Below are 24,210 nucleotides of genomic sequence, written 5' to 3'. Positions count from 1 at the left end.
ACACATCTAACCTTTGAGTTTAGATTGTAAAATTCTTGTTTTCTTTTAGTGTGTGTAACCTTTTTTTTTTTTTAATTGGAACTTAATGTCGGTGTGTGTTTATTTAATGGATGTTTATTTTTCAGAGAAATATGCTGAGACCTGGATAATTGTGGGCCCTTTTCCATAGAAAGGAGGATTAGGTGACATGCTTTACTGAATACGTTTTTAGATATTGTCATAGAGTTTCTGGTAATATAGGAATATTATATCATTTAGACCTGTATCTTTTGCAAGTTGCAGGTGATTTAATTTTGCTATTTTAGCCCTATATTCAGTCTAGATACTTCAGACAAAAGTATTTCAGTCTTTAGAAGGCTAAATTGCTATGTGCTACAGACAAAGAACACCCGAGTGCTGTTAGTACTTGTGGGCTTGAAATGGCAGGTATTGATTAGGCAAGATGTTCATAGACAATCCTAGGGAATGATCCCTACCAATTTTTGTGTTATACTCTCCTCTGAACTCAGAAACTCTGCAGTGTTTCTTCATCTTTATTGAAGTTGATTTTCATCTTTGTGTGTTTTGTCTTGCTCTCCTTGTGAAACTGTTTCCCTTTCAATTTCTCCATTCTTTGTCCCCCGGGTGTTCAGTATTCTGTCCCTCTGTCTCCTCTAGGATTTCTGATGTATGCATCTGCAGGCTTCCAGTTCTCATCTTCTCTCCCCTCCCTACCCTTGTTCTTGCCAGAGCCTCATTCAGGACTGTTGATTTGTCTCCTTTACATTTGATACAGACACTCTGTGATAACATATTTAAGAAGGGGGAAAATGGACACATTTTTCAGCAGTCTACATGCATATTGTAATTTCTATATGTTTTTTAACTTAATCCAACACAGGCAACTTTAATGTCAAAATAGCTAAGGCCAGTTATCTGTCAAATTTGAAGCTTTTCCTTCAAAAAAGGAAGCATAGGAGCTTCTCAAAAAGTATATGTACACTTTAACACCGTTCTGTAAATACTCTCTGATTCATTATGAGAAAAACACTTCACTGAGTAATTTTGGTTGCTATTTTTTTTTAATTTGATGTGGAGACCCCAGGTAGAAAATCTGAGAATGAACAGACAACTGAACAGTGTTTACAACGGGAATTGATGGCTGCTAGTGATTGAGGTGCCACCAGCTACTTCATAACATAAAAACCATTTTCTGTTTGACAGATTTTGAATGTTTTCCATTATGTTTTCTAGGGTCATTTAAGTTGAACTGGTGTTACAATTGGTTTTAAACAGCTTCTTTTTCAATCATATATGTACTTTAATACTGATCAGTAGTGCCTTTTTGTTCCAGAGCTTTCTCTGAGTAAATAACACCATTATGTTTATACGGAGAAGGAATGATTCTTTCTACGGTTTGGTTGTTTCTTGTTTTGTTTTGTTTTCTTGTGAACCTCACAATAATTATTTGATTTTCACTGGAATGCCACTTGAAATTTACTGGAATGAACGGAAAGACTTTGTTTATAAAAAGGAGATAGAAAACATCGGAGTTTAGGGAAATGAATAAGAAGCTCACTGAAGCAAAATATTTGGGGGAGGACACCAACAAACACCTACATTAAAATTTTGACTTTTTTTCCTCACTAGAGAGAGAGATAGTTATGATTATTTGAAAGATTTTAACATTATGGCTGTTATGCAAAAACCTCTATGAAGACTACTTTTTAACCTTGAATTCTTCAGGGCTAAAAACTTTGTTCACAACTTGGAACTTTAGGGGTCTCTCAAGATGCTGTACATTTATATGTAAACAAAAGAAAATTTTCCCTGTGTAAAGGAAAACACGTCTTCAGCAAGATAATTTAAATTTGTTTCCTTACATTAGAAGATTATTTCTGAGTTATATCAATGTATATCCATTTCATATTTGAATGTGTTACCTGTAGGGGCTTTATGCACAAAATTCAAGCACTTAAGAACCAACATTTTATTATCACCTTTTACATCATCAAATTGTTCTCTCTTGCTGATTTAATCTTACGTGATTAATATGTTATAAGAAAAAAAAGGAGGGTAATTGTCGTAGGCGATTCCCTTCTGAGAGGAACAGAGGGCCCAATATGCCGACCAGACCCATCCCACAGGGAAGTCTGCTGCCTCCCTGGGGCCCGGGTCAGAGACATTACTAGGAAACTCCCTGGTCTGGTACAGCCTTCTGATTACTACCCGCTGTTGGTTATACAGGCTGGCAGTGATGAGGTTGCAGAGAGAAGTCCAGAAGCGATCAAAAGGGACTTCAGGGCACTGGGGCGACTGGTTGAAGGATCGGGAGCACAGGTAGTGTTTTCCTCAATCCCTACAGTGGCAGGGAAGAATACTGAAAGGAACAGGAAAACACGCCTGATCAACACGTGGCTCAGGGGCTGGTGCCATTGGAGGAATTTTGGTTTTTTTGATCATGGGGAGGTTTACACGGCACCGGGCCTGCTGGCGACAGATGGAGTCCAGCTGTCTCACAGGGGGAAAAGGATCATTGCTCATGAATTGGCAGGGCTCATTGAGAGGGCTTTAAACTAGGTTCGAAGGGGGAAGGGGATAAAACCAGGCTCACTAGAGATGAGCCTAGGGGTGGCATGCCGATGCTGGGGATGAAATCGATAGCCCAGCTCAAGTGCATCTACACCAATGCACGCGGCATGGGCGGCAAACAGGAGGAGCTGGAAGCCATTGTGCAGCGGGATAGCTATGACTTAGTCGCCATCACAGAGACATGGTGGGGTGACTCCCACGATTGGAGTGCTGCAGTGGATGGCTATAGACTCTTCAGAAGGGACAGGCGAGGAAGGAGAGGCGGTGGGGTGGCCCTGTATGTTAGGGAGTGTTTTGATTATCTAGAGCTCAACGATTGTGATGATGATATGGTTGAGTGTTTATGGGTAAGGATGAGGGGGAAGGCCAATGAGGCAGATATCCTGCTGGGAGTCTGTTATAGACCACCCAACCAGGATGAAGGGGCGGATGAAGCATTCTACAAGCGGCTGGCACAAGTCTCTCAATCGCTAGCCCTTGTTCTCGTGGGGGACTTCAACTTCCCGGACGTCTGCTGGAAATCCAACATGGCAGAGAGGAAGCAGTCTAGGAGGTTCCTGGAGTGTATGGAAGACACCTTCCTGACACAGCTGGTAAGTGAGCCTACCAGGGGAGGTGCCTCGCTCGACCTGCTGTTTACAAACAGAGAAGGACTGGTGGGAGATGTGGTGGTTGGAGGCCGTCTTGGGCTTAGCGACCATGAAATGGTGGAATTCTCGATTCTTGGTGAAGTAAGGAGGGGGGCCAGCAAAACTGCAACCATGGACTTCTGGAGGGTGGACTTTGGCCTGTTCAGGACGCTGGTTGAGAAAGTCCCTTGGGAAACAGTCCTGAAGGGCAAAGGGGTCCAGGAAGGCTGGACGATCTTCAAGAAGGAAGTCTTAAAGGCGCAGGAGCAGGCTGTCCCTGTATGCCGTAAGAAGAATGGGCGGGGAAGACGACTGGCCTGGCTGAATGGGGAGCTCTTGCTGGGACTCAGGAAAAAAAGGAGAGTTTACCGCTTGTGGAAGAAGGGGCAGGCGACTCAAGAAGAGTACAGGGATCTCGTTAGGTCATGCAGAGAGGAAATGAGAAAGGCAAAAGCCCAGCTAGAAGGCAATCTGGCCGCTGTCATTAGAGACAACAAAAAATGTTTTTACAAATATATTAATGACAAGAAGAGCGCCAAGGAGAATCTCCATCCTTTATTGGATGCGGGGGGGAACATTGTCACCGAGGATGAGGAAAAGGCTGAGGTACTCAATGCCTTCTTTGCCTCAGTCTTTAACAGGCAGACCAGTTATCCTCAGGGTACTCGGCCCCCCTGAGCTGGAAGACAGGGACGGCGAGCAGGATGAACCCCCCATAATCCAAGAGGAAGCAGTTAACAACCTGCTATGCCACCTGGATGCTCACAAGTCTATGGGGCCGGATGGGATCCACCCGAGGGTGCTGAGGGAGCTGGTGGAGGAGCTCGCCAAGCCACTCTCCATCATCTGTCAGTGGTCCTGGTTAATGGGGGAGGTCCCAGACGACTGGAGGCTTGCCAATGTGATGCCCATCTACAAGAAGGGCCGGAAGGAGGATCCGGGGAACTACAGGCCTGTCAGCCTGACCTCGGTGCCGGGGAAGATTATGGAGCGGTTCATCTTGAGGGCGCTCACAAGGCATGTGTGGGACAACCAGGGGATCAGGCCCAGCCAGCACGGGTTCATGAGAGGCAGGTCCTGCTTGACCAACCTGATCTCCATCTATGACCAGGTGACCCGCCTAGTGGATGAGGGAAAGGCTGTGGATGTGGTCTACCTGGACTTCAGTAAGGCCTTTGACACCGTCTCCCACAGCATTCTCCTAGAGAAGCTGGCGGCTCATGGCTTAGACAGGTGTACTCTTTGCTGGGTCAAAAACTGGCTGGACGGCCGGGCCCAGAGAGTTGTGGTGAATGGAGTGAAATCCAGTTGGCGGCTGGTCACGAGCGGTGTTCCCCAGGGCTCAGTTTTGGGGCCGGTCTTGTTCAATATCTTTATCAATGATCTGGATGAGGGGATCGAGTGCACCCTCAGTAAGTTTGCAGACGACACCAAGTTGGGCGGGAGTGTTGATCTGCTCGAGGGTAGGAAGGCTCTGCAGAGGGACCTGGACAGGCTGGATCGATGGGCCGAGGCCAACTGTATGAGATTCAACAAGGCTAAGTGCCGGGTCCTGCACTTTGGCCACAACAACCCCATGCAACGCTACAGGATTGGGGAAGAGTGGCTGGAAAGCTGCCTGGTGGAAAAGGACCTGGGGGTGTTGGTGGACAGCCAGCTGAACATGAGCCGGCAGTGTGCCCAGGCGGCCAAGAAGGCCAATGGCATCCTGGCCTGTATCAGAAATAGTGTGGCCAGCAGGAGTAGGGAAGTGATCGTGCCCCTCTACTCGGCCCTGGTGAGGCTGCACCTCGAATACTGTGTTCAGTTTTGGGCCCCTCACTACAAGAAGGACGTTGAGGTGCTGGAGCGTGTCCAGAGAAGGGCAACGAAGCTGGTGAAGGGTCTAGAGAGAACAAGTCTTATGAGGAGCGGCTGAGGGAACTGGGGTTGTTTAGCCTGGAGAAAAGGAGGCTGAGGGGAGACCTCATCGCGCTCTACAACTACCTGAAAGGAGGTTGTAGCGAGGTGGGTGTCGGTCTCTTCTCCCAAGTAACTAGCGATAGGACGAGAGGAAATGGCCTCAAGTTGTGCCAGGGGAGGTTTAGATTGGACGTGAGGAAAAATTTCTTTACTGAAAGAGTGGTTAAACATTGGAACAGGCTGCCCGGGGAAGTGGTTGAGTCCCCATCCCTGGAAGTATTTAAAAGACGTGTAGATGAGGTGCTTAGGGACATGGTTTAGTGGGCATGGTGGTGTTGGGTCGACGGTTGGACTCGATGATCTTAGAGGTCTTTTCCAACCTTAATGATTCTATGATTCTATCAAATGGAAATAAAAACCTTTTAAGGTAATTTTTGGGCAAACTTTTGACATAGGTCAAAAGTATTCTTTTCTTACAAAATTGTTTTACTGACTGGCCTTGATAAAGGACTGAATAAAATATCTGCATTCCTCAATTAGCCACCAATTCCTCATGATAAAGATCTATGAGAAGCTTTGTTGTCTGAGCTGGTATTTGTGGGTTTTTCTTTTTTTGCTTTTTTTTGCTTTTTTTTTCCCACCCCATAAAGGTTTTAAAAGGCTGCTTTGATGCCTTTTGTTCTTTGTCCAGGAATTTGTGACTCCCATTACCATAGTATCCATATGATTAAAATAAAAATAATAAAAAAATTCAAAGATTGTGGATGATATTAACTGAGGGATTTTCATTTGCCTAGCAAACTTATATAGTACCATTCAGATTTCATTTCTGAAAGTATATAAAGTGTTGCTATGTGTTGTGACCACAGAAGTCAAATAAAATTAAAAAAAAGAAAACTAGAAATAAGTCTTTGGTTAGATGTTGTATGTGATACTACATTGCTGTCAGTAGCACCGAGACCTTCATCCTGATATATTAAGGAAGACTGTTATCCTTGGGAGCAGGGGAGAAAAAAAAATTGTATGTGTCAGTTATTGGTTAACTAAAGGTCTTTAAAGGTTAACTAACCAGTTAAACTGTTACCATTAATGTTAGAGTGATGTGATGCTATCTATTCATAAAGTCTGTCAGTAAAATTTTTTTCTACTAGAAATTGTAATCTATAATTTCATTTTTTTCCAAGACAAGGAATGCTGCTGAACCTTAATCTTTTTGCTTGTTGCTCATATTGCAGAAGCATCCAAATCAAGTTGATCACTTAAATTCGTGCATAGAATGCATGCCCTGTCACCCTAACCTGCTGCAATCCTGGGATTTTGAATTACTTGTCCCGGTCTATAGAAAGTCTCTCACTGACTTTGGTGTGCCTTGGAAAAGGCTCTGTAAAAGGTTCTGTTCCTGCAAACATGCACAGGGAGACAAACATGCAGACACTTAAGAAAATAAAGTTTGCAATTACAGTTGGGTTTTGGAAATGATGGATACTCAAAAAAGAGTTTTTCCTGATTACATTATGCCAAATTTTGTTATAAGCTGCAGTATTGTAGCTTTTTTAGAACACATTACCACATAATTTGAAGTATCCACATATATAAGGTCTCAAAATAAAAATAATCTGTGAAATCACAAGGACTTTTTTTTTTTCCCATTTCATATACAACCCATTGCATGGATTTAAATTCAGGACAAACTTTAAACTTGCTCAAAAACTAACTCTCTTTTTTTTGGGTCAATTTGTTCTACCATACCTTATTTGTGACTGGTGTGCTTTAGGCTCTACTTCTGGATTGGTTCTGAAGCAAAGCTAGTAAACCATGTAACAATACTAGCTATAACTTATTAGAAATGTAGTGGTCATCTTTTTTTGCATCCATTTTTATTTACATTTCTGTCTTACTAATGTTATCTTGTTTAGATGGTGCAAAAAAATGCAAAATGTATTTTGTTTGAAAGTTAGCCTCTGTTTTCTTTAACATTTAACCCTAATTTCTCTAATGTGCTTTTTTTTAATTTTCCCATTAGAGTGACCTCAGTTTTGTGGTAACTTTTATTTATTGTTTTATAAATACATATGCTTTTTTAATTGCCTATCTGTCTCTGTGCTTGTTGTTGACATTGCTTGTCCATTATGTCTTTAAAATGTTTGTTCTGCATATCATGAACTGATGTTTTATGATCTTTATATGTGCAGCTAATCATTTAAATGGTTAGCTCTTTCTTTAATACCCATTGTTGAAACTAAAAGTTGATTATCACAAACCCTTGTTCGTGGGGGTCCTTCTACAAATGTGTTTTTCAACTTTTAACTGCATGTAGCAGTTGATGAGTTAGTATGATACTTCTGCAGTCTGATTTAACTTTAAGGTGTGCATTGTATTAAAATAAACTACATTCTTGTGACATACTAAAGGATTTTTTTTTTAAACCATGTGATATTAAAACAACTTAAGAATAACACTAAACTAACTTGCTTTTTCATTATGCTGTTTGTTTTTTCTTTTCCCTTTCAAATTAGCTTTTTCTAAATTTCTGCCTATGGTTGCTGCTTTGAAAACAACTAAAATTTGGGTAAATGGAGATTTTGAGCAATGGATTTATGGGATATAAACAATATCAATTTAAGTGACAGGTGGCAGTTGTATTGATTACTGAGAGCCATGTTTTAGTTGTGGGTATTTCCAGCTCCTTCTGCAAGTGCAAAGTCTGTCCATAACCCATGGAGCTGGCAGTTTCCATTACTATATATATGCTATCATCTGGTTTGTGTGTAACATGTTTATAAGGCACAACAAATAGTTCCAGTACCATTCTGTATTTCTCCTTCTAACATGGCACCTTTTGAGAATAAAAAAAAACTTTTACTATCTTGTCCCACTTTTTATTTTGTTATTTACAAGCAGGACTCCATTTGCATAATGAAGTCACTTATTTACACTGATTAAAAAGAAACTGTAAGCTTCCTTCCACCTTCCCCTTAAAATACGTTTTTTTGATTTATCATAACGAAATACCTAAACTGGTTCTTACTGAATTTATCAATAACTCTCTTGTAAATGCAGATTTGGTACCCCCCCTCCCCTTTTTTTTTTGTAGTTGGCACTTCTTTGTTTTTCTTTTTCACTTCTCCAGGGGCTTATATCTCTAGTAGACTGAGCCTTCAATAATTATTCTATCCTGAGATTTTAGAGCTGCAAAGTGGCTTTACTGGTCTGCAATTCCACAGAAGCAATGAGGCAAAAACACCTCTAGTTTCATGGTTTTTTCAGCTTGTGAAGTTAAGCAGTCTGTAGCTTTCATTCCTATACTAGAATTGGTCCTTATATACCATTCTTAGGCATTAGCTTCATTTAACAGATATGTTTTATAGGATGTTTTGAAGGTAGAGCACCAGTTAAATTGTTGGATGCATATGATATTGGTAACCATTGGCATGATGCAGCTGAGTGAGAGAGGAGGTTGGTTTTTGCTTTTTAGCCAGTACATCAATGTTTCATAATAATAATAAAATCTCAGAGCATGTACCTGAACTATTATACTTCAGTTAAAGAAAAACATACACACTTATTTTAATTTTTTTATACAGCTTGATTCACTAGTAATCTGACATGGCATGGCATTAATGTGCATTGCAATTCCTTACCATTTATTCTATTTTTTAATTTTTTTAATAATTTGGATTAAAACTTGAGTTGCAATTGAGGTGCTTAAAGTCTTGGGAAGCGGTGACCTCAAGGTGTGCTGGTTTTGGCTGGGATAGAGTTAATTTTCTTCATAGTAGCTAGAATGGGGCTATGTTTTGGACTTGTGCTGAAAACAGTGTTGATAACACAGGGATGTTATAGTTACTGCTGAGCAGTGCTTTCACAGAGTCAAGGCCTTTTCTGCTTCTCACACACCCCACCAGCGAGTAGGCTGGGGGTGTACAAGAAGTTGGGATGGGACACAGCTGGGACAGCTGACCCCAACTGACCAAAGGGAGATTCCATACCATGTGACGTCATGCTCAGCATATAAAGCTGGGGGAAGAAGAAGGAAGGGGGGAACATTTGGAGTGATGGCGTTTTGTCTTCCCAAGTAACCGTTACGCGTGATGGAGCCCTGCTTTCCTGGAGATGGCTGAACACCTGCCTGCCGATGGGAAGTAGCGAATGAATTCCTTGTTTTGCTTTGCTTGCGTGCGCAGCTTTTGCTTTACCTATTAAACTGTCTTTATCTCAACCCATGAGTTTTCTCCCTTTTACCCTTCTGATTCTCTCCCCCCATCCCACTGTGGGGGGAGTGAGCAAGCGGCTGTGGTGCTTAGTTGCCAGCTGGAGTTAAACCATGACACAAGTGTTAAAAATAAGCAATAGCTAGAACATAGCAAAATTATGCCACATCCATTGTTTGGCAAGATATCTGTTGACTAACACTTTTGCTCCTATTGTTACTGGGATTAAGGGTTTTTTTCCTTGCATTAATTAATTTGATTTGCAGGCATGAACTAAACGTGACTTTTTTTAACAATAGGACTGTGCTTTTTTTAATAACACTAATCACATTTTCATGAACTTGCAATTTTGTTTTTTCAGATACATGAAGTGTTTCTGGAAGCTCAAATTCAGAATATCACTACCTCTCCAATGTTTATGGAGAAGGTTTCTTTAGAGCCATCTATTATGTACAACGTTGCAGAAATGAACACAGTTGACACAGCAGGGGAAAGGTATGTTCAGATTCAGGATATTTGACTTTGAAACTCTTTGTATTATGATTTCATGAGACATAAGCACTGCAGTTAGTGAGTTGTCTGTAACGGTAGGATTGTACTTCTTTCCTTGATTAAAAAGATCAAATTCCTGCTATGTATTCAAGCTGGAAAAGTTGTTACAGTTTTCTTTTTATAGAAACTATTCTTAAAACTTTATACTTCTACCTAGTAGAGAAATCCTCAACTTAATCATCAAATAATTGATAACATGGATTTATTGAAAACATACTACGCTTTCAGTATTTCCTATATAAAATTTAGCCCACACCTGGTTCTAACTTGATCTGTTTATACATATTTAGCCTTACAGGACCCATCTGACTTGTCTTTGTTTCCTTCTAGTAGACTGGTGTCTGTTTTCAATTGTTCTAATTAAGATCTAGCAAGCTAGCAGTCAAGGTGAATCGGTGGAATGCCCTTATAGGATATTAGAATATAAAAATTTGTTACGCTGAAATAAATTACATGTCATTTAGTGTCAATTAGTAAAATGCCAAATACCAGAATTGTCTACTGTGTTCAGTAAACTGTTGTGGATATAAAAGCTTGTGATATCTGGGTAGAGGTTAACTTTGGCTGTTTGTGCTTTGCAGTTGCTTGGGTTTTTGGAGGAGGTGTAGTTTGAGTGCTTCTGTAGTGGGAGCTGAAGTGAAAATTCTGTCTTTTCCTTGTCTGTCGAAGGGTTCAGCTGCAGCATTGTGGAGCATTGTTCTTACAAAGTGTTTGCATCTGCTGTAATGGTTCTTGTCCTGAACGGGAATCATGGGCTCGTGAGACTGAGATAGAGAGTCTCGGAGACTTACTGAGAGGGAACCAAATAGCAGTTTGCATAGCAGAAGTATTTAGAAAGATTTAGAATTAATTGGTTTTGCATATTGAGACTTAACGAATGCATTGTATGAGATGCAGTTCTGCACCTGTGCATTAAATTCCACTTGGTGATCACTGCCACAGTATGGCATCTAAGCAGTTAAGAAAACGTTATCAAGGCTAGCAAGAATGGTATAGAGGAGATAACAGTGTGGGGGGAGGCAAAATGAAGGGTTGCTGAAGATATAGACTCTAAGTCTTGAAGGCAAAAAAAAGGTCTGTTGGAAAAGCTATAGTGATTACAGAAGATTGTAGTGTGGTAAGTTCTTGTCAGAAGTAGTTTGAGAGAGTTGGGCATTAAAGTCCAGTTTAAGTTCTATAGCTCCTAGCAGTCATAATGATGTATTTCTTTACTTCTCAGCATGAGAAGTATTGGGTCTGGCTGGGATGGAGTTAACTTTTCCCATAGCAGTCCTCATAGTGCTGTGCTTTGTATTTGTAGCTAGAAAGGTGTTGATAACACACCAGTGTTTTGGCTACTGCTGAGCAGTACTCCCACAGCATCAAGGCCGCCTCTCCAACATTCCCCCTCCTCACCCCCAAAGGCCAGTAGGCTGGGGACATAGCCAGGACAGCTGACCCAAACTGACCAAAGGGATATTCCATACTATATGACCTCATGCTCAGCAATAAAAGCTAAAAGAAAGGAGTGGGGGGTGTGTGTGTGTGTGTGTGTGTGTGTTCGTTATTAAGGCATTTGTCTTCCAGAGCAACCGCTACACATACTGAGGCCCTACTTCCCGGGCAGTGGCTGGACATCACCTGCTGATGAGAAGTAGAGAATAATTTCTTTTTGTTTCCCTTTGCTTCTGTACGTGGCCTTTGCTTTTCTTTATTAAACTGCCTTTATCTCAACCCATGAGTTTTTCACCTTATTTTCTCCCCCCTTTCCCACCGAGGAGGGGGAGTGATTGAGTGGCTTGGTGGGCACCTGGCATTCAGCCAAGGTCAACCCACCACAGTCCTTTTTGGTGCCCAATGTGGGGCACAAGACAACAACAGTTGTCTTATCACAGTTAAGCGTGATATAGTAATTACTACGTGGCAAGCTTCTGTGTGGGTCGTGCAGTTTGCTGGCTGCCCTGCTTATCTCTCTATTTTGCTGAGCTTGGGAACATGTTAATACAAAGAATGGCTATCTGCTTCGCCCTGGCACTGATGGCCTTGCTGTGCTGGGGGAGCTATCTTGTGGAGAGGATGAGGGTACACATCTCCCTCTTCCTACCTGGGATTGGTGTGGGTGGTTTTATTGCGCAGGCTCCCGAGGTCCTTGTTCACCCTTACATGAGCTGTTTAATACTACTAATTAACACAGTTGGCATACTGCGGGGTTTGTGGAATCTGGCGTCGTCCTGGTGTAAGAGGAGACAACTTTTGGGTGAGGTGATACTGAAATGTGCCCTGAGGCGGCCGGTCCCTGGGTGGCAGGGTGTGTGGAAGGATTTGGGCAGGTTCCTGGGGTGGTTATCACCTCCCATAGCCTGGGATTTTACACCTGAACAGGCAAGCAACCCTGGCAAACTGACACGCCACCTGATAGAAGGGTGCCTTGCCTACCCCAATGAAAACCAGCAGCTTCTAGCACTGTACTGGGGCTTGGCCTGTGCCTACCAAGCCACAGTTCAGTACTATCAGAGGACTGTGGTTGAGGCAGGGACCCAAACCACCTCTGAGAATACCTTGACTGAGACCGGGATACGAACTACATCTGAGGACATGATAGCAGTGATAGGGACCCAAACTACATCTAAGAACATGATCGTTGAGACAGGGACCCAAACCGCATCTGAGGACACCATAGTTGAGATAGGGACCCAAACAACAACAACTACAGTAATTGCCCCAGTAGTGAAAAAGAAACAGTGGACAAGGAGGTCAAGGGGTCCGTATCATCAATTAGTAAGGGAGGAGGAAGAAGAGGAGGGGTTTGATCAAGAAGCCGGTCCTTCAGCAGAGAAACGGGAGGAAGGAGTGAGAGAATTCAGACAAGAGGTGGAAACTACCTGGTCCCTGACCTCGAAAGAACTTCGAGACATGCGGAAAGATTACAGCCGCCAGCCAGGTGAGCGGACTGCTGCCTGGCTGCTCCGATGCTGGGATAGCGGGGCCAACAGTCAGCAATTGGAAGGTAAGGAAGCCCAACAGCTGGGATCCCTTGCTAGAAACCGGGGAATTGAGAGAGAAATTGGAAAAGAGGCAGCAATTTGCAGTCTCTGGAGACGGCTCCTCTCAAGTGTGAGGGCAAGATATCCATTCAAGGAAGATCTTGTGAACTCCCCAGGAAAGTGGACTACCGCAGACAAAGGCATCCAGTACCTGAGAGAATTAGCGGTGCTGGAAGTCATCTACGGTGATCTAGACAATGTCGAGGTCTCCACAGATTATATCCTGTGCATATGGGCCATGTGGAGGAAGGGGGGTCCAAAATGCCCCAGCGTCATATTCTAACAGCTTGGCAGCGATGTATTGCCCAGATATGGATACACCAACTGTGGACAGAGCATCTTCTTGGCTCCAAAACTTTGAAGAAAATCTCTGTCCCTCCTCATCCCAACAGGCCAGAGCCTTGGCTGTCAGGGGCACCCCATGGAGTCAGTCCCCTCTGTGAGAGACTGAAAGAGTTAATGTCTCAAACATTGTGGTAAAACAAGTCACGGTCTGCATAGCAGCGATAAACCTTAAACGAGAGGTCAGATAACTCAGGACACGGAGGGTGTGCTGGAGGGTGCGCAGTTCCATGTTCTGATAGGCCCGGCATGACAATGCACCATATATGGCTAGAGGTTATACAGAGTTTATTTGAGGAAGGGGTTCTTGACCACCCCCCCCAATGGTGCCTGCACAAAGGATCAGGAGCTACGTAACTCCCCGAGAGGCGGGGACTAGACTATAAAAGGCACAACTCCAAGGAGCCATGCGTGCGCCCATCACCGGAGGATTGCCACGTCCATCATCGTCATCGCGGGATCCAAGGGTGGCGATATTTCTCTCTCTCTCTCTCTTTTTCCTTTTCTTCTCTTTCCTTTTCTTCTTATAAATGCCTCAATAGAATCCACGCTGCCTATTATTATGCTTTCCAAGTTTAAGTTGCATGTTCCATAAATAAAGCATTTAATTAATCGCCTGGTGTCGTTTCACCTTTATTTAGCCCAAGGGAATCATGAAACCACTACAACCCCCTGAGTCACCCAGTCTGGGTTGTAACATTTTTATTGGCGACGAGGATGGGATTCCCTTGTTGGTGCTAAAGCGATCGTTGGGACCAGGCCTTTACCGCAGCCCCTCTCTGAGAGGAGTCATACACCAGGGGAGACAGTCCTCAGAGGACTAATAAGGGATCTGATCCCTATAATTGTAGGCTCATTATGGCCTCCTTGGGAGGTCTGACTGTAGATTGTACCCCTCTCCTGGAGAAATTAGAGGGCTATAATGCCCAACCTTCTCCCCCTGGTATGACTTGGGCCCATAGTAATTGGCATGATCCGCAAGCGGTAGCGGACAGAATATCCACTTTAGCTAAGGAGCGAAGGTTGAAGCTAGGAAAGGGGAAAGCGTTGGTATGTGCGGTTTTGGGAGCTGCCCTGGTGGCAGCACAACGGGATAAACACGTGGTCCAACAAGCAGAAGGGGAGGGAATAAAATCCCTTCAAGATCTAGTGAAGGCTCTGCAGGAACACAACTAGAAAACGAGGCAAAAAGTCTCTCCGATCAGCTTGCTGCCGAGCAGGTGACCAACCAAAGGCTACATACCGCTTTGACGGAGGCTCTGGAGCGGGAGAGAATATTACGGGAGCAATTAGATGAAACCCGCTCTCAAATTGGTGTAGGAAATATGGATGCAGATTCTGACGAGGGAAAAGAATCAAAATTGTTATACCCTCTTAAAGATCTAGAACATGTAAGAGAAATATTTTCCCTTGGAAGGGAGGAAGCTATAATGCGACCTTTAATTAAGACCGAGACTGTAGATGGTGGTCAAGGGGGAGCCCAACAAGTTACTACCCGCATTGTTCCTTATTCCCCTACTGATTTGGTTAAAATTCAGGAAAAATATTCCCGGGGACCCCGAGAAACGGAAACTGAATATGTATGGAGAGTATCTCTTACTGGGGGGGACTGTATCTTGCTGAGCGAGGATGAGGCAAGAGGGTATTGGGGACTGGGGGTTTTTATAACCACAAATGACAATAGAGAACCCTGGTCCCTGACCCAAAGGGTAGCATATTGGGCAGGTGGACTGGATCCTATGGAAAGGGGAGACCCCTTCTCGATTAAAATGCCTACGGCGGGTCACATTTTAGAGAGCGTACAGAAAACTGCGTGTCTCCAGTTGATGCATGACCGATTACTGGTTCCGCAACAGCCCTCTCCCATGCAACATGTGGCAGACCCCGACAGGTTGCACCCTCTTATAAGGGGACTACCCGATGCCTTGAAATTATATGCGGTGCAACTACAAGATCGGTTGAGGGCACTCCGACCCCAGAGAAGGGGAGGTCCCCCGGAGATGACATGGGGAGAAGTAGCACAGGAATTGATTAATTACGAGAGACGAATGGGATTTACCGGTCTGGGAGAGACAAAATCCAAGGCAGACCTTAGAAGGGTGGAAAGGAATGGGGGAATAAAAGCTATGCCCTCGCGCAATCCTCGACCCACCCTGGCGAGTCCGACGCGACCCCCTGATAATAGAAGATATACACTATGGGCAGAGGGCATTTCAAAAGGGATTCCCAGGGAGGTGATGAATGGGTTGCCCATTCCCAACCTGGAAAGTTTGGTGAAAAGCTGGGACAAAATAAAGGGAACCCCATCTCCCTCGGACCCCAAGGATCTTCCTATCCCGGGAACCCGGAATAATAACCGTCTGCCCCCCGGGAGACTGAGTTGACTGATTTGAGCGTCCCCGAGCCGGGAAACCCCCTCTGCCATCCCCAATCAAGTGAGCCGGGGGATGGACAGTGGATCTGTTTAAGAAGGCTCACAGAAAGTGACAAAGGGGACTTGTTGATTACCTTTCCCCTAGGCCCCTTCAAGACTCCAGTCACCTTTTTGGTAGACACAGGAGCTCAAATGTCAGCTCTCCGGATGGATGTTGCTAACCGCCACGGAATAGTTGCTGACAAAAAAACAAATTTGGGTCACAGATGTTTTTGGAAATTCTAAGTCACAGCCAACCGCCCGAGTCAGGTGCTGGCTGCCGGGAGATCCATCCCCTGTTGAAGTCACAATGATATTAGGCTCATTGCCCACAAACATTCTAGGATTGGACTTATTAAAGGGGACAGCGTGGGTAGACTCAAAGGGAAGGGAATGGAAGTTCGGACTCCCTGTGGCCTCAGTGAGACTGTTACAGTCGGCGCCTGCACTTCCTCCTTCAAAGACAGTCAATGTGAAACCCTATGCCTTGCCGTTAGGGGCAAGGGAGGGAATTACCCCTGTAATAACTGAGTTGCGGGAACAGGGGATAATTATCCCAACTCACTCCCCTTATAACTCCCCTGTGTGGCCAGTCCGTAAACCAAACGGAAAGTGGTGATTAACAATTGATTATCGGTGCCTGAATGCCAATACAGGTCCCTTAACAGCTGCAGTGCCTAACATGGCTGAGCTGATTGCAACCATACAGGAACGAGCCCACCAGATCTTGGCAACTATTGATGCGAAAGACATATTTTTATGGTTCCCTTGCAGGAAGCAGATAGAGAACATTTTGCTTTTACCTGGGAAGGGGTACAGTTTACTTTTACACGTCTTCCTCAGGGATACTGCCACTCACCGACCATCGCCCACTACGCACTGGCACAGGAGCTTGCCCGGGTTACCCCTGAGAAGGGAGTTAGGATGTACCAATATATTGATGATATATTGATTGGCGGCCCTGATACCAGCATAGTGGGACAGACCCAGATGAAAATAATCACTCACCTGGAGAGTTTAGAACTCCAGATCCCGACAGAGAAGGTACAGCTCCCATCCTCGGAGGTAAAGTTCCTGGGTATCTGGTGGAGGGGTGGGACAGTGTGTATTCCCCCCGCAACCTTGACTACCCTTGAACAAGTGGGAATGCCCGGAAACAAAAGGGAACTCCAACATGCCTTAGGCCTGTTGGTATTTTGGAGGAAACACATTCCAGATTTTTCCATCATAGCCTGACCCCTATATGATCTGACATGCAAAAGGGCCTCTTGGGATTGGACCCCCATCCATGAGGAAGCCTTAAAGCTGCTGATTTTTGAGGCTGGGGTATATCGGGCCTTAGGGCCGATACACCTGACTGATCCCCTCCATATCGAGTGGGGTTTTGCCATTCACGGGCTATCAATACACATGTGGCAACGTGGACCTGAGGGACCGACTCGTCCCATCGGGTTTTATTCACGCAGTTTCAAAGATGCAGAAAAATGATATTCAGTTTGGGAAAAGGGCCTTTTTATAGTTAATCTAGCCCTGCAGGAAGCCAAAAAAATCATAAGGCAACAATCAATTATTTTGAGAGGGCCCTTTAAAGTCCTGAAACCAGTATTGGCTGAGACCCCACCCCCCGCAGGGGTTGCACAGCGGGAAACAGTCAGAAAATGGTATGCACAACTGGATCACTATTGTCATGCGCGTACGATAGAAGAAGGAGCACCTAAGGTACTTCAGATACAAGAGTCACCCGATAACCAATCCAACCAGGAGACCCCCCCCCTTCCCTTATAAAACCAGCTCCCCCATTTGAACCTCACTTGAAGAATGTGTGGTTTACTGATGCATCTTCAAAAAGAGAAGGAAAGGTATGGAAATACCGGGCAGTAGCCTTACATGTTGATTCGGGGGAGCAAATTGTAACGGAGGGGGAGGGAAGTGCTCAGGTAGGGGAGTTGATAGCAGTTTAGAGCGTGATAAAAAGAGAAGCTGAGAGCAAAGAACCAACATTTATTTATACGGATTCATATGCTGTATTTAAAGGATGTACTGAGTAGCTCCCCTTCTGGGAACAAAATCAGTGGGAAGTTAACCGGGTACCTGTGTGGCAAAGGGAAAAATGGGAGGAAATCTTAAATGCTGCTAAACAGGGGACTTTCTTGGTGGGATGGGTAGCTGCACACCAAAGGGGGAATCACCCAGCCCACATTTGGAATAACCAGGTAGATTCGCTAACCCATTTAGCTACAATGGCAGCAGAAGCTGAAGAAGAAAAGTGAGAATATCTGTTAGAGTGGTTACATGTGAAACGTGGTCATTCAGGGGTTAAAGACCTTTTCAAAGAAGCTGGTGGCAGGGACTGGCCTGTTACTCAGGAACTGTGTAACACAATCATTTCTGCTTGTAATCAGTGCCATACCAGATTAGAGAGGCATCCCTTGCAAGAACCCCCTCTCCACTTATGGGATGGGAAGGGCCTCTGGGAGACTTGGCAAGTTGATTACATAGGGCCTTTTAAAAAGACAGAGGGGAAGCAGTATGTTCTTGTTGGGGTGGAAGTGGTGTCGGGACTTACCCAGGCTGAGGCTGCTGCGAGAGCAACTGGGGACAACATGGTGAAAGGGTTGAAGCTATGGTTTAGTTATCTACCTAAACCCCAGTCGATCCAATCAGATAGCGGTAGGCACTTTACTGCCGGGGTGGTTCAGGAATGAGCAAAAGGTGAGGGAATACAATGGATATTTCACACCCCCTACTATCCTCAAGCTAATGGGATAGTGGAAAGGACAAAAGGATTGCTGAAACGTGTCCTTAGCCCCCACAATTCCGGATGGCCTGCACGACTCCCCAATGCCGTAGCAAAAGTGAACAGTCACTGGGGGGGGTCAATGGATGTCCCAGGCTCACCGCATTTTGCCCCAAAACCCCCTCCCTGCTCCAGGGGAAGAGGGAAACGAAGGACCCGGTAAAACCACTCCACTACCCAGCACAACCCGTTTTGGTAGACTTACCAAGGGTAGGAGAAGTACCCTTAACTCTGAAAACTCTGCTTAACCTCTATGCCTGGGTAGCCACCGACACCCATGGAAGGGATCATCGAATTAATACTAGATGGATTGTACCGTCCCTTTGAACCTGCTCTGTTCTTGTTCTATGTATTTGCAGGTCGTCGCAGAAGTCTTTACGGACCATATGCGTACATTATTACTCCTAGTGATTATTTGCATCATCTGTGTAGTTTTCTTTATTGTTTTTGTATGTTATAGCAAAACACGATGCTTTGGAAAACCCTCTTCCTCGCCTTCGCCATCCTTGGTGAGGGAAGAGGAGATGAGTCTCCGAACCTTGCCTGGGAACTAATTCAAGGGTTCGCATGCATCTGGAACCATACTAACCAAGGAATTTGTGTCCCAATTCCCAAGTCTTCAGGAGAAGGTATGGGCTTCTCTATAGTTAATCTTAACCTCTCCAAGTTGCTGGAAAGTAAATTACGTACAGTCATTAATAACTGTATCGCCAATTGCACTTGGGGCAGAGTGAAAGCTCCATTCGAGAATCAACCTAACAATACCTTTGGTGGGGCCTGGAGGGTGAACCAGGATGCGTTTTATCAAATTCCCCCGGAAAATTGGACTGATCTTTGGAACAAAACATGTAATAGAAGGAATATGAGTGATCCGGTAACTCCCATGTTGGAAGTTCCTTTTAGATTGCCAATATCTCCTTATCCTGAAGATTTGATGAACATCATTCTCCTGGTTTCGGCAGGGATAGAGTTAATTTCTTTTCTAGTAGCTGGTACAGTGTTTTGGATTTAGGATGAGAACAAAGTTGATAACGCACCGATGTTTTAGTTGTTGCTAGGTAATGCTTACACTAGCCAAGGACTTTTCAGCTTCCCATGTTCTACCGACTGAGAAGGCTGAAGGTGCACAAGAAGCTGGGAGGGGGCACAGCCAAACTGGCCAAAGGGACATTCCATACCATGTGACGTCATGCTCAGTACATAAACTGGGGAAAGCTGGCCGGGGGGGCCGCTGCTCGGGGACTGGCTGGGCATCGGTCGGCGGGTGGTGAGCAATTGTACTGTGCATCACTTGCTTTGTGTATTATTATTATTATTATCATATTATTATTATTGTCATTTTATTTCAATTATTAAACTGTTTTTATCTCAACCCACGAGTTTTTCTAACTTGTGCTCTTCCAATTCTCTCCCCCATCCCACCGGGTGGGGGGGAGTGAGCGAGCGGCTGCGTGGTGCTTAGTTGCCGACTGAAGTTAAACCACGACAGTCCTTTTTGGCGCCCAACGTGGGGCTCGAAGGGTTCGAGATAATAACAGGTTAACCGGAGTGTATTAAAGAACTTATATCTGTTAGTAGTTGTGGGTCACAATGTTGGTTTCTCTGTTCTCGATATTGATTTGTATAATCTGCATTGTGCTCTTTTTCCTGCTGTACATGTTAAAGATTGGTGTTGGTTTTTGCAGTTTGCTGTGGTCTGCAGTGAACAGTAATGTCTCGCTTGTGAGGTTTGTTTTTAGAACATTGACCTTGACGTTAGTGTGGTATGTAAACTTCGCAATGAAGCCGTTACTGTACCACGGAGACCATTTCGTGGAGACAACTATCAATTGCAGTAACTTTTCTGAGAGTTTTTTTACAGAGGAAATACAGAATGGCAGGGTCACTACCTTCTTCTATAATGTTTCCTCCTTCATTACAGTAATTTTTCAGTATTTTGAACATCCTTGGGCAGTTAAGATACTTCTATTGGTACTTCTTGGGAATACTGTTTCGGTTTTGTCTAAAGTTGGTAAGCAATTTAAGAATATCATCCAGAGATCTGCCCCAAGGCTGAATAATTATGAGTGGCAGGGTGTGTGGGACAAGATGGGCAAGTACCTAGGCCAATGGGCGCCCCCAGTGTTTTGGAACTTCACCCCTGAGCAAGTGCAGAATCCTGAAAAGTTAGTAGAATATTTGGACAAAGTATGCTGTCACCCTGGCAACTCCAGAGAGATGCAGCTCATTGCAACGTGCTGGGGCCTGGCCCATGCCTACCGAGCCCTGTTCAACACCATTCAGTGCCCTCAAAGGGAAGGGAAGGTCTCTGGCTCTGACAGTAAAACGACATGCACTGCGGCCACTCAGACCCCGGCGACATGCACTGCGGCCACTCAGACCCTGGCGACATGCACTGCGGCCACTCCAATCCCGGCGACATGCACTGCAGCCACTCAGACCCCGGCGACATGCACTGCGGCCACTCAGACCCCAGCGACATGCACTGCAGCCACTCCAATCCCGGCGACATGCACTGCAGCCACTCAGACCCCGGCGACATGCACTGCGGCCACTCAGACCCCAGCGACATGCACTGAGGCCACTCAGACCCCGGCAACAGGCCCTGCGGCCACTCAGACTCCGGTGACATGCACTTGCACTGTGGCCACTCCAACCCCGGCAACAGGCCCTGCGGCCACTCAGACTCCGGTGACATGCACTTGCACTGTGGCCACTCCAACCCCGGCGACAGGCCCTGCGGCCAATCAGACTCCGGTGACATGCACTTGCACTGTGGCCACTCCAACCCCGGCAACAGGCCCTGCGGCCACTCAGACTCCGGTGACATGCACTTGCACTGTGGCCACTCCAACCCCGGCAACAGGCCCTGCGGCCACTCACACTCCGGTGACATGCACTTGCACTGTGGCCACTCCAACCCCGGCGACAGGCCCTGCGGCCACTCAGACTCCGGTGACATGCACTTGCACTGCAGTCACTCAGACCCCGGCAACAGGCCCTGCGGCTACTCGGACTCCGGTGACATGCACTTGCACTGCGGCCACTCCAACCCCGGCGACATGCACTGCGACCACTCCAACCCCGGCAACAGGCCCTGTGGCTGAACCAAAGAACCAGCCTGTGCCGGTATCAGTCACCCCTGTACACAAGAAGAAATTTTGGAAGCGGAAGTCGGCTCGTTTAGTAAGGGAGGAAGAAGCTTCTTCTAAAAGGGAACCGGAGGAAGAAGTGTACGAGTACCCTGGAGAAGGGCCATCACGAGAACAGGAGGAGGAGAGCCGGCCGCTGATCGGGGAGGAGGAAGAGGAAGAACTCATAAACGAGGCAGTGACCACCCGATCTCTATCCCTGAGTGAGCTGCGAGATATACGAAAAGATTTCAGCCGTCGTCCAGGTGAGCATATTGTCACCTGGCTGCTCCGATGCTGGGATAATGGGGCCAGTATCCTGGAATTAGAGGGTAGGGAAGCCAAGCAGCTGGGATCCCTTTCTAGGGAAGGGGGCATTGATAAAGCAATTGGAAAAGGGACACGTATCCTCAGCCTTTGGAGGCGACTCTTGTCAAGCGTGAAGGAAAGGTATCCCTTTAAGGAAGATGTCATATGTCGCCCAAGCAAGTGGGCCACCATGGAGAAGGGTATCCAGTTTCTGAGAGAATTAGCTGTGCTGGAGGTGATTTATGATGACCTGAACAATAAACAATTATCCAAAGATCCAGATGAAGTCAAGTGCACACGACCCATGTGGCGGAAGTTTATAAGGAGCTCACCATCGTCATATGCCAATTCATTGGCAGTGATAACCTGGAAAGATGGAGAGGAACAAACAGTGGATGAATTGGCTAGTCAACTCCGGCAATACGAGGAAAGTCTTTCTTCCTCCATCGTCTCGGCTGTGGAGAAACTGTCCGAAAAACTGTCCCGGGAGATCCAGCAACTCAGAGAGGATAGGTCCTACTCCTCACCTGTACGGACCAGTATCTCGGCTATTAGAAGTAAGCGTTCTTTTGCTCAAGAGAGAGAATATAAAGGGTACACACCTCGGGGCACCCTCTGGTTTTATCTGCGTGACCACGGAGAGGACATGAGGAAGTGGGATGGGAAACCTACCGCAGCCCTAGGGGCACGGGTACGCGAATTGCAAGGGAAAACAATCACAGAAAGAAGTTCTTCCAGGAAAATTGCTGCTCCAGTTTCCAGCGGGCAGTTCCCCAGAGAGAGTAGAAGGGCTGATCTTACTCTTGATCTTAATGAAGAAACTTCTGACCCGTACGTACAAGAAATGAGAAATGAGTACTGTGATGAGGATTAGAGGGGCCCTGCCTCCAGCCAGGGGGAGGAAAGGGACAACCGGGTTTACTGGACTGTGTGGATTCGGTGGCCTGGCACGTCAGACCCACAGAAGTATAAGGCTCTGGTAGACACCGGTGCACAGTGTACCCTAATGCCATCAAGCTATATAGGGGCAGAACCCATCTGTATTTCTGGGGTGACGGGGGGATCCCAACAGCTAACTGTATTGGAAGCCAAAGTAAGTCTAACTGGGAACGGGTGGCAGAAGCCCCCCATTGTGACTGGCCCAGAGGCTCCGTGCATCCTTGGCATAGACGACCTCAGGAGAGGGTATTTCAAGGACCCAAAAGGGTACCGGTGGGCTTTTGGTATAGCTGCCTTGGAGATGGAGGAAATTAAACAGCTGTCCACCTTGCCTGGTCTTTCGGAGGACCCCTCTGTTGTGGGGTTGCTGAAGGTCGAAGACCAACAAGTGCCAATTGCTACCACCACAGTGCACCGGCGGCAATATCGCACCAACCGAGACTCCCTGATTCCCATCCATAAGCTGATTCGTCGACTGGAGAGCCAAGGAGTGATCAGCAAGACCCGCTCACCCTTTAACAGTCCCATATGGCCAGTGCGGAAGTCTAATGGAGAGTGGAGACTAACAGTAGACTATCGTGGCCTAAATGAAGTCACGCCACCGCTGAGTGCCGCTGTGCCAGACATGCTAGAACTTCAATACGAACTGGAGTCAAAGGCAGCCAAGTGGTATGCCACAGTTGATATTGCTAATGCGTTTTTCTCAATCCCTTTGGCAGCGGAGTGCAGGCCACAGTTTGCTTTCACTTGGAGGGGTGTCCAGTACATCTGGAACCGACTGCCCCAGGGGTGGAAACACAGCCCTACCATTTGCCATGGACTGATCCAGACTGCACTAGAACAGGGTGGAGCTCCAGAACACCTGCAATACATTGATGATATCATCGTGTGGGGCAACACAGCAGGAGAAGTTTTTGAAAAAGGGAAGGAAATAGTCCAAATCCTGCTGAAGGCCGGTTTTGCCATAAAACAAAGTAAGGTCAAGGGACCTGCACAGGAGATCCAGTTTTTAGGAATAAAATGGCAAGATGGACGTCGTCAGATCCCAATGGATGTGATCAACAAAATAACAGCCATGTCTCCACCAACTAGCAAAAAGGAAACACAAGCTTTCTTAGGCGTCGTGGGTTTTTGGAGAATGCACATTCCAAATTACAGTCTGATTGTTAACCCTCTCTATCAAGTGACCCGAAAGAAGAACGATTTCAAATGGGGCCCTGAGCAACGACAAGCTTTTGAACAAATTAAAGAGGAGATAGTTCACGCAGTAGCCCTGGGGCCAGTCCGGGCAGGGCAAGATGTAAAAAATGTGCTCTATACCGCAGCCGGGGAGAATGGCCCCACCTGGAGCCTCTGGCAGAAAGCACCAGGGGAGACTCAAGGTCGACCCC

At 45.8% G+C, this 24,210-nt stretch overlaps 1 protein-coding gene and 1 pseudogene across 2 annotated transcripts in view; both read left to right on the top strand.

Annotated features, from left to right (window-relative positions):
• LOC143172239 (trafficking protein particle complex subunit 13-like) overlaps nucleotides 1–24,210 on the top strand; it is an 83,999-nt pseudogene that overhangs the window by 11,439 nt on the left and 48,350 nt on the right. Inside the window, exon 7 of the transcript XR_012997311.1 lies at nucleotides 9,663–9,812. The product of XR_012997311.1 is annotated as a trafficking protein particle complex subunit 13-like (transcript). The remainder of the gene's footprint in view (nucleotides 1–9,662; nucleotides 9,813–24,210) is intronic.
• LOC143172154 (uncharacterized) lies at nucleotides 14,661–15,614 on the top strand. The gene has a single exon (XM_076361414.1). The coding sequence runs from the start codon at nucleotides 14,661–14,663 to the stop codon at nucleotides 15,612–15,614; it is 954 nt and encodes a 317-aa protein (XP_076217529.1).

Source organism: Aptenodytes patagonicus, chromosome W (assembly GCF_965638725.1).
Source record: "Aptenodytes patagonicus chromosome W, bAptPat1.pri.cur, whole genome shotgun sequence".
Classification (NCBI taxonomy): Eukaryota; Metazoa; Chordata; class Aves; order Sphenisciformes; family Spheniscidae; genus Aptenodytes; species Aptenodytes patagonicus.
Note: the sequence above shows the minus strand (reverse complement) of the source record. Positions and strands in the feature narration are given on the sequence as shown.